The following is an 11,436-nucleotide window of genomic DNA, read 5'->3' as shown; positions in this document are numbered from 1 at the left end:
AAACCCTTAAATTAAAAAAAAAAATTTCAACCAGGCACAGGGAAAAGAAAAAATGCTGAAAACTAGGACCTGGGAAGGGGAAGATTAAGAATAATAATAAAAAAGACAAAAGTATTAATAATATTAGTTGTTTTAAAACAGAGAATTACAAGCAAACTAATCACCAGAGAAAAGAAAGCGAAAAAGAAAAAAATTAAAATAAAAAAAGAGAAAATAAGAAAAATCAGTGGAGGACAGGGCAGGGCACCCAGGCTCCGTCTGAGCACACCAACTGTGATGGAGTTCCTGTGGGCCCAGAAGGTAGGTGGGAGTGGGGGATGGTCGCACCTCCGTTCACCAGGCGAGTGTGGAGGTATAAGAGTAACAAGAGGAATGTAGTACCTTGTCAGTCTTGCAGGTCCTGAGTGTTCTTGGGCTTGGTGGAAAGCAGAACATGTTCTGCCCCAGGAATCTGCAAGAGCGCTGTCTCTTTAAATATCCAAAATAGTCAAGCCGCTTTTTAAACCTTCAAAATGGTGCACCCTCCAGACGGTGAAAGTCCACAGCTCAGCCCACTTTTCTCTTCACCTTCTCCATTTGTTCCCCAGTGACCGTGCACAGTCCTCTGTGCAGTCCCTCGCTAGCAGGGTGATTTTTAGGTTAATTCTTAGGTCCTACCACCACTCGGGAATCTCTAAGCTGTCTGTGCCATCAGGATTGCTCAAGATCGCTGCCAGACTGCAACTCCGTCTGTCTTCTTTTTTGGTATTTTCATACAAATTCTTCTGCTAGTTGGAGTTTAGTCCACTTCTATATCCTTCCCTTCAAGGCTCAGGGGTCCAGGATTATCTCTTGTGTCTGTGTTAATTGGTTTCCCCTTTCTTTGTTGAAGAGGGTCTGTGCAGTCATTCTCCCTTGTCTGCCATCTTCCCTGAAAAAATCAGCATTTGGATTTTTTAAAAATTTTTTTAGAAACCATGTTTGACTGCTAACCAAAAGGTCAGTGGATCAAACCCAACAGCTTCTCCACAGGAGGAGGAAGATGAGGCAATCTACTTCCATAATGATTTATAGCCTTAGAAACCCAATGGGGGTCGCTATGAGTCAGAATCAACTCAATGTCAGTGGGTTTGGGTTATTTATTTATTTATTTATTTTGGTTTAGCACCAAATAGCATTCTTTCCTGGGGATTCAGGTACCAGAACCAAACTCACTGCCATCAAGTTGATTCCAACTCATAGTGACCCCCATTGGGTTTCTGTGGTAGTTAAGTTTGTGTGTCAATTTGGCTGGGCCTGGTTTAGTGGCTGGGCAGCTGAATGTAGTTATTCCCCATGGTGAGATTGGTAATTAACTCCATGGTGGAATCTATTGGAGCAGCTGAGTAGCTGCTTTGGGTATGTGGTCTGCTTCCCATATATAAGAAACAGCTTTGGGAATGGTCTCTAGCTTATAGCATGCTTGAACCCTGCATGGAGCCATGCCATTGTTCAGTAGCCTGCCATGCTCTGCTGACCTTGGGACTTCCAGTGGACTTGAATCAATGACCTGTGTCTTGTTTGGCAACATCAGGACTGTGCCTTTTTATTTGTCAACCTTCGGCTTGTCAGTCTCAGCAGCCAGGAGCTGTCTGAGTGAAGAAAAGCCTCCAGCTTCAGCAGGCCAGGAGCAGGAGGCAGAGCTGAAGCCCAAGGTTGAGGGACTTTCACCTAGTCCCTAGAGCCTGGCACTTTGAACTCAGACTTAAAGCCTCCAAATTGTAAGAATAATCTCCTGTTGTTGAAGCCATCCCATTTGTGGTGTATACCTGTCAGAGCAGCACTAGGTAACCAAAACATTTTCCAAGGCTGTAAATCTTTTTGGAAGCAGACTTCCTCATCTTTCTTCTGCAGAGAGGCTGATGAGTGTGAACTACCAACCTTTTGGTTAGCAGCCAAAAAGTGGTCTCTAAAAAACTAGAAGGAAAAAGTCTTCAGAATCAAATCAAAAGAATGGTTCTCTAACAGTTGAGTAGTCAGTACCATATTTTATAACCATATAGGATTGGCAGATGTACCCAGACAAGCTGGAAGAGAAGTGAAGAATGGGTTGTGTCTTTGTTTCCTCGGTTGGGGCAGTGGGCAATGCTGAGTTGACACCCAAAGTCAGGAGTTAAGAACAGCCAGGGAAGACAGGAGTTGGAAACAGGAAGGCACTGCCTGGCCAGGGTAGCCTGCGGTGTGGAGAAAGCAGACTGTTGATCATTTACTAGCTCTGTGCCCTAGGACAAATTACTTCCCTCTCTGATCTTCATGGGGTTTTTTGGCTGCAAAGTGGGAAGAAAACCTATTCAGATGGTATGAAATGTAATTACAGGTACTATATAAAAAGCTTTGGGCACCCTGCGAGTGCTCAGTTAATAACAGCTTCTTCTGAGGCTGTGGGTAGCTAGCTCCCTGAAGGCTTTGCCCAAAGCAGTGCCAGGACCCTGGATAGCTCCAGGGAGCCCTGTTGTTGTTGTTGTTGTTGTTTGCCGTCGAGTCGGCCCCGACTCATAGCGACCCCTCCTTGGGTTTCTGAGGCAGTATCACTACGGAATTAGGATTGCCCAACCCAGGGAGCCCTAGTCTTTTGAAAAGGCTTGTGGTGGACAAGGGGCTGACTTTTCTGGAAAACATGGGGAGAATTGGGTGGGACCCCAGAGATGATCCATCTTCTGTTTTTCCCAACTATGGGAAGCGTGTAGTCTGCAGGATGATTTACTTGATACATGAACCCAGACTGAAAAAACAGTTGCTGTTAAGTTGACTTATAGTGACTCCACAGTTCAGAGTAGAACTGTGCTCCATAGGGTTTTCAGTGGTTGATATTTTGGAATTAGATCACCAGGCATTCTCTGGATGGACTTGAACCTCCAACCTTTTGGTTAGCAACAAATTGTGTTAACCATTTGTACCACCCAGGGACTCCTAAACCCAGATTAAGTAACACCAAATCGCATGATGGGAATATCATTTCCTTTTCAAGTTTCTTAGAGAGGAAGGTTCATGAAATGATGATCTATGTTTGAACAACTCTCTGCCAATTGGTGCTCTTGCTTTTGAACAGAGAGAGACCACTTCTCAAGCTCAGAGCCTTTGATGAGGATTTTATCACCTTTCATCTTCATTGTGTTTATTTTTGCCTTTTCTATTTGTGATAAGAGATAATAGTTTTCAATTTATGGGGTGTTTCAAAGTTTTTTCATCAAATATATTTATTTAAGATAATAGAGTATATTGACTTAAAATATATATATCAAGTAAATAATACAAATCCCCCTAAAAACCCACTGACATTGAGTTGATTCTGACTCATAGTGACCCCCATTGGATTTCCAAGATTGTAAACCTTTACAGGAGTAGATTGCCTCATCTTCCTTCTACAGAGCAGCTGGTAGGTTTGAATTGCCAACCTTCTGGTCAGCAGCCAAATGCCTTACCCACTATGCCAACAGAACTCCTTAAATAATACAAAGGTGATACATATATAAAAGGGAAAAAAAAAGAAAATGGCACAGAAATGAAGTGTGGATTAATCTAATCCTGCCTCTTGCAGATGGTGAAATGCCAGCCCAGAGAAGGGATGGAATCTGCCCAAGTTGTCAGCACATTAGGCCTTCTGACCCTGCTGCCCTGGGTTCTTGCCCCTGTACCACCCTGCTTTCCAAAATACTTTCTGGATAATACTCAGCTTTCCAATTAACCCTATTATTCTGAAAGACACAGGGAGGGGTGGCCTTTCTGCACTGCTGTGGCATTCCCAGTGACCAGACAATCTCCCTGCTATGAAATAATGGCTGTGTCCTGGAAGTAGGGGGAAAATCACCCCACAATTCTAGTATTGGTATGCAAATGAGCAATTAGAGTCAATTAAAACAGGATACAGTATAATTACCAGCAATTGTGCTAACCTTTCTTTTCATGGAGACTTGACCTGCTTAAAGGAAATTGAACTATAAGAGAAACACTTTCTTAACCAAGGGGTGTGTTTTGGGCAGATGCCTCCTTTCTCTGGGCTGGAACTCTGACAGAGGAGACCCTCCTTCCTGGCTCCACCTCTCAAGGTCTGGGCCTCATTTGAGCATCAGGAACAGCCAGGCTTGATGGTACCTTGTCAGAGACCTTATTTTACCCTTCACCAAACCCTGCATAATTTAGCATAATGTTAAACCCTGCCACCACCTCTTGCCTCTTCCAGACAAATCCTAGGGCCTCAGACATCTGAACTTTGGGGACACAGCTTTGCCAGGAAACATCATGCCCCTGAATTTCCCTGGCCCCTCGATATCTAGCCTGGTCTTTTAAAACCAGATCACTTGGGACTTCCTTAATTTATAATACACTTATTAAAATATGATGTAATTTCTAAGTCCTATTTGATATGGATCCAGCTTTTCATATGGACAAAGCACAAAGTGGTGGCCTAAAGACCTTCAGTCCAACCTCAGAATTTCAGAGCTTAGCCTGGTTATTGGTCTCTTCACCCAACAAATGTTTATTGAGCACTTCTTTGGAGTTCCTGGGTGGTACAAACAGTAAACACATTCAACTGCCAGTCAATAAGTTGGGAATTCGGGTCTACCCAGAGGCATCTCAAAAGAAGGGCCTGCCAAATGACTCCCCCCTCCCCCCCCCAAAAAAAATCAGTGATTAAAAACCCTATGGAGCACAGTTCTACTCTGACGTACATCGGGTCACCATGAGTCAGGGTTGACCACAGTTCTGGGCACTGTGGATGCAGCAGAGGAAATAAAAGACAAAAATCCCTTCCCTGTGGAACTTACCTTTTAGAAGTCTTGAACTTACAAGACAACAAGACAGTGGATAGAGATAGCTGTTGGTGCTGGGATGATGTGGGAATGATCAGGGTGATGAATATGGGATGGGGTTAGGGCGGACCTAGTAATTCATGCCCTCAACAATATTTGGGCAAACAATATGGCTTATAGTTTTACCCTTGCTCCTCTAGCAAGACAGATATACTTCAAATCAACACTCTGAGCCTCAGCTTCTAACCCATAAAATGGAAGGAATGATGGTCTCACGACCAGGAAAGCAGGATTCTTGACTTTGAGAAGTCTTCAGCCTTGTGGGGATTCAGACACACACAGGACTAATGCTATTACAATGCATGCATTGGGGGTGGCAGCCTTGGGCACACTCCACGAAGATCTACCCATAAGTTGGGCCTCATAGGATATCAGGCTCCCTTCAGTGGCAGAGGAGCTAGGGATGGACTCTATGGACAGAGGAAGGCATGAGGAAAAAGCAAGGAGGCCTGAAGGAATGGCCCACAAGAACCTGGTTCAGAGCATAGTGGTTGGAGGACGATGCACCAGTCAAGGTCACACAGCAAGTGGGGGCAGAGGCAGGGTTTGAACTTAGAGCCATCTGACTCCAAAGCCCAACATATTTCACTGGATCCCACAACCTTGAATAGGAGGCTGGGGAGGTTAGACTCAGAGCAGCAGGGACAGGACATACCAGATTCATAATTTTGAAACTCACCCCATTTGGGCAGTATATAGCTGTTACTGTGACCAAGAAGAAAGGCAATGGAGGGTCATAATTGTAGGGATGAAGTGGGAACACTATGTGAGAATATATTTGGAATTATGTTGGCAGGGCCCGGTCATTGATGGAACAAGGAGAAGTGAGGATAGAGGTGAGGCTAACTCTAATTTGAGCCCCTGGATGACAACCTGAAGGCTCCTTGATGACCCAAGGGACAATATTCTGTGCCTGGTTCCACATCATTGACTAGTTCCCATCTTCTCTGCCTGACTTAGCCTTGTCTCCACTCCTATTTATCCTTGGAGACCTGCCTCAAACTCCACTTCCACAGCCAGGAGGAGGTGGAATCCCTGCTCAGAGGCTCTCAGAGCACTTTTCCAACCTGTCTTTATAGCCTTCTTTTCTGATTTCATCCTTTATGTGAGTGTTATGACCCCAGGAGTCTCATCCATTCATTTACACATTCAGCAGTCCTTTCCTCAAGGACAAAACCTGGGTCTTACCATCCTGGTCAGGGGAACTAAGGACCTGCAGGGGACTCTGCAAATGCATAAATAGATGATGGACTAGATCAAGGGTGGCAAATAGATCGGTTTTGTCCCAGTAGAGGCTGCCTGGGGTGCTCTGTGAAAGGTTCTGAGTGCTGTATGTAGGTTCAGCTACAAAGAGTGGTATGATCAACTAGTGATGTCTGGCATGAACACAGGAGGGCTAAAGGGCAGCATGCTTGTCATATATGTGCAATCACTTGGTGACAAGATCTGCAGACATCTTTTCAGTTTCAACAGCCTACCATTGTTCTCAGGACAAATCAAAGATGACATCCAAGTGTCTGGCCTGGCCAAAGGTGGAAACAGATTAGAAGTGGCTTTAAGGAGAACTGAGACAAGTAAGTGACAGATGTAGGCTGTCCTCAGCCTTCATGTTTTCAACATCCATACCACCATCCACTTTTGTGCATTACACAACGATGCCCCTAAGTCACCTTTTGTACTAACTCAAGGCTCTTAAACCTCAGTCTACAAATAAACTTTTCTGATGCCTGCCTGCCAGTGGTTTAATTCTGGCAGCCTCAGATGTCTGCCCTGTGGTCTTTGGGTAATTCATTTGAATATTTTATTTCTCTGATGGATTTATAAAAGAAATATAAACATGAAGGTGTGTATACCAAGGGGAGGAAGGGAGTGTAGTTCCCCTCAATATAATATAGAAGCAGAACATCAATTTAGAAATCTAAGCAAGTCTAAGTTTGAAAATAATTATCAGCCATTTAATAAATCATGCCACTGCCATAGATCAAGAACTATCTGCTATTTATGATGCCTGGGGCATGATGCTGGTGCATTTGGCTAGGTTGTAAGTGATTCCTTAATGGTACACTAGTGGCCCAATCCACTCAATACAGACTAAACCAAAAAAACCAAACTCATTGCCATCGAATCAATTTTGACTCATAGTGATCCCTCCTTGGGTTTCCAAGGCAGTATCACTATGGAAGTAGGTTACCCCATCTTCCTTCTGAGGAGTGGCTGGTGGATTTGAACCACCAGCCTTCTGGTTAGCAGTCAGATGCCTTAGGCACTATACCACCAGAGCTCCTACAGACTAGGCAGAGCATAACAAGCAGGTTCAGTGACATCATGGTAGTCCTACTGATAAAGGACAAATTTCTACTATTTTTAGTTGGTAACTTCTTTTTCTTACATGTTGTGAACTTTGGTGGTTAAGACAGCTAAGCCCCAGAAATATTATTAATCAAGAGCACATGAGGTCCTGGACATTCTGGATAATTAAACATCTGCCATGGAATCAAGACAAAAGTAGATATCATTAAATGAAAGCAACAGATTTGTAGTCTCAATCCAACTTTAATAGACTTAAGCCTGGGAGAAAAATCAAGCATTTCTGTGAAATGCTGAAGATCTGTCATAGAGCATACCTACAAAGCTAAGTGAAACTGGAGATTTTATAGCACTTTTAGCTCTCTGAAAGGAGTTCTGCTGGTACAGTGGTTAAGGCATTGGGCTGCTGACCAAAAGGTAGGTGTTCAAACCCATCAGCTTCTACGCAGAAGAAAGATAAGGCAGTCAGCTCCCATCAAGATTTATAGCCTGTGAAACCCTATAGGAGTCACTATGAGTCAGAATTGACTTAATGGCAGTGAGTTTGGTTTGGTTTGATTTTAGCTCTTTGAAGAAGCTGGGGTGGTATAGTGGTTAAAGCACTTGACTGCTAACCAGAAGGTAAGTGGTTCAAGCCTACCAGCTGCTCCACTTGAGAAAGATGAGGCAGTCTGCTCCCATAAAGATTTACAGACTTGGAAACCCTTGGGGGTTGCTATGAGTCAGAATTGACTTGATGGCAGTGAGTCTGGTTTTTAGAGTTAGCTCTCTGAGCAGGAACCATCAACCCTTATTGATTGCTGGCCTCTTCTTTGGTTATTACCTATCTGACTTAGATTACATAGTATATGCCAGTAAGAAATTGTATGGCCTATATGAAGTGTTGATTGAACTGATGGGTGCTTTGGAAACAGGAATGCTGAAAATGGTGGGGGCAGAAATGGTAAGTGGGCTGAAGATATAATGTCATCCCTGTAGATTGGAGGTCCTTTTGGCAGGACCCATCACCACCATCCCTGCTGGCTTGTATTCCTTAATTTTAGGACTGGGTTTCAATCCCTCTTCGGTCACTTACTACATGACTTCTCTCAAAAGTCTCATCTCTAAAATGGAGAAAATAGTATTGAGTTGGTATTGCTATCATAAAGGTTAAGTACATAGCTTGATGGTTGACCACATGCCCTTAAAGTAAGATGGGCCTACTTGTGAATCCTACATCCATGATTCATACTCTGGGTAACCATGGACAAGTACTTGACCTCTCTGATTCTCAAGATGCTCTTACGTAAAAAGAGAGTAATGAATGCCTAGTATGTAGAAGTGCTGAATAAATGAGCCTGTTGTTGTTGTTGTCATCGAGTGCCATCAAGTCATGATGTGCCATCAAGTCAGACCTGACTCATAGCAACCCCTCCTTGGGTTTCCGAGGCATATCACTAAGGAAGTAGATTGACTCATCTTCCTTCTAAGGAGTGGCTGGTGGGTTTGAACCACCAGCCTTCTGGTTAGCAGTCAAGTGTCTTAGGCACTATGCTACCAGAGCTCCTATAAATGAGCCTACTATTTTTATATCCTATAAAGTGCTTAAGGAGCTCTGGTGGCACTGTGGTTAAGGCATTGGGCTACTAACCAAAAAGTCAGTGGTTTGAACCCACTAGCTGCTCCATGGTAGAAAGAAGAGGCAGTCTGCTTTCATAAAGATTTACAGCCTTGGAAACCTGGTGGAGGTCACTACAAGCCAGAATGGACTCAACAGTGTTTGTTTTGTTTTGTTTTTTTAAATAAAGTTCTTGTTACTAAAAGATACTATTATATTATTACAACATATAAAATGTTATTACAACATGTAAAGTTATTAAAGCATGTAAAGTAGGCATTTTGTTTGTCTCCTTCTTTCTTCCATTCCCGTTTTCTGGGTCCTGAGTTCCTCCTATTCATCCTTTAAGAGCCAAGTCCTAGGTCACCTCCTATGGGAAGCCTTCCCTGACTTTTGTTAGTTGCTCCCTTCTCTGCTCTCTCCCTTCTTTACACTCATACACAATAGTCTCTACCTGTTTGCAAATCCATCTTTTCTACTAGCCAGGGAGCCCCTTGAAGCAGAAATTTCCCATTCTGTGATTCATTCACTAGTAAGCACTATGTAGATGTGGTTGGGTGTTTGATTTGATGAGTAAGTGAGTAGGTGGATGAGTGATTAAATTAATAAATGAATGAACAAGTGGAGTGGGTAAAGGACCGAGTCACTGATAAAAGAAACCTTGGGCTGAAAAGACTTGAGGGACTAGATAGAAAGAGATAAATTAAGATAGTATATGTTAGAGCTTAACCCTTAGAAAGCTTGTACAGAGCTCTGCATCTATGCAAATTTGAGGATTGTGGTAGTTAAAATTATGTGTCAACTTGGCTGGGCCTGGTTGAGTGGCTAGGTAGCTGGTGGTAGTTATTCCTCATGATGAGATTGCCAGTCAACGCCATGGTGGGATCTACCACAAGCAGCTGAGTAGCTGCTTTAGGGATGTGGTCTGCTTCCCATATATAAGAAGCAGCTTTGGGAATGGTCTCCAGCTTATGGCATGCTTGAACCCTGCATGTAGCTGAGTCTTTGTTCAGCAGCCTGCCATGCTTTGCCACTCTTGGGACTTCCAGTGGACTTGAATAGATTACCTGCCATCTTGTTTGGTAACATCGGGACTGTGCCATTTTATTTTTCGACCTTGGGCTTGTTAACCTCAGCAGCCAGTAGAGGCATGAGTGCAGAGATGCCTGTAGCTTCATTGGGCTGGGAGCAAGAGGCAGAGCTGAAGCCCAAGGTTGAGGGGCTTTCATCCAGCCCCTAGAACCTGGCACGTTGAACTTGGACTGAAAGCCTCTAAAACTGTAAGAGAATAAACGCCTGTTTGCTCAAATCATCCCATTTGTGGTATATTCCTGTCAGAGTGGCACTAGGTAACCAAAACAGGGATGAGAGAGGGTTGGTCACAGCTGTCATGAGAGTCTCAAAAGGATCTGTGGCCCCTAAATGGAGACAAATTGCTGGTCTGAACAGATGGAACAGGCAAACTCCACAGAGAGGACAGACTGAATGACAGGAGCAGAGGATGTGACCATGGAAACAAATCAGAAATGGGGGGACACTGTGTCCTGCGCGGACCTCAGGTGGGGAGTGTAGCCCATGCTGCACGTAGCCTCAGGGCAAGAACCCCTGCAGATGGAGGGGCCACTGCTCCTTCCTTCTGAACCGCTCCTGTGCAAGGAAATGCAGGGAAAGTTTTTATTCTTTAACGGTCTCCGTTCTTGCACAGAAGTGAGGGCTGAAAGGACCCTCTCAGTTTCAAGTGTCTAATCACTTACCTCCAAATAGACCAACCTGAAATGCTTGCAGACAAATGGTCTTTCATGCCCCAAATGGTTTGCCTTTCTTTTCCTTCCCTTCTCCTCCCTTCCTCTCCTTCTTCCCCACCTCCACCCCCACCCCCACTTCCATGGCCATGCCCACCCCATCCACAGCCCCATGCCCATCCCCATTCTGTCCTGTCCTTGGCTGTGAAAACTTGATTTTTAAGAGCCATGTTTTTTTTTTTTTTTTTAAATGAGTCTTGGCCCATTGGTGAATTATGAAATAGATGCAGTGGGTCATGACCAGCTTTTAAAAAAAACGAAATCAAGTACAACAGAAATATTGAAGCATGTCCTGCATGGAAGAGTATCCATTATTTTGTGAAATGCCTGTTTCAGCTATATGTGCACTGGGGAATGATATAACATATATTTCTTTCTGTGATTGTGGTCACAAATGTTTGCAAATTATTGATCCCAAGCACCATGCTGAGAGCATAGTAGATGCTCAGTCAAAGCTGCTGAAGAACCAGCATGGAAAGGAAATGGGTATGGAGTGAGCCAGGAGAACAGGTTGTCAGGGATGCAGGGCTTCTGCCCTGGGAGGCCCATCTTCCTTTGACTTCCGTTGGGTTACCTACCACTGTTGCCCCTCCTTAATTATTTCCTCTCTCCCTCCCTGGCAGGTTGTCTATGTTACTGCAACATTCCCCTACATCATGCTTCTGATCCTACTGATCCGAGGGGTAACGTTACCTGGAGCCTCTGAAGGCATCAAGTTCTACCTGTACCCTGACCTGTCCCGGCTCTCTGACCCACAGGTAAGAGCTGCTTACTGGGGACTAAGTTCACCTGCCATCCCTGGAAACCTCCTATGTGGCTGTGCTGTCATTATGAGGGTCAACGGCTTGGCTGTCAGAAGCCTGTGGACTCCTTCTCAGGATAACAATTTTTTTTTTTTTTT

At 44.1% G+C, this 11,436-nt stretch overlaps 1 protein-coding gene across 1 annotated transcript in view; it reads left to right on the top strand.

The window, feature by feature from the left end:
- Positions 1-11,436, top strand: part of SLC6A11 (solute carrier family 6 member 11) — a 196,901-nt gene that overhangs the window by 81,167 nt on the left and 104,298 nt on the right. The window contains exon 6 of the mRNA XM_007945811.2: positions 11,159-11,293. Within this exon, the coding sequence (XP_007944002.1) occupies positions 11,159-11,293 (135 nt within the window). The remainder of the gene's footprint in view (positions 1-11,158; positions 11,294-11,436) is intronic.

This window comes from Orycteropus afer, unplaced genomic scaffold, assembly GCF_000298275.1.
Source record: "Orycteropus afer afer isolate SDZICR_OR568_19922 unplaced genomic scaffold, OryAfe1.0 scaffold00144, whole genome shotgun sequence".
NCBI classification, from domain to species: Eukaryota; Metazoa; Chordata; class Mammalia; order Tubulidentata; family Orycteropodidae; genus Orycteropus; species Orycteropus afer.
Note: the sequence above shows the minus strand (reverse complement) of the source record. Positions and strands in the feature narration are given on the sequence as shown.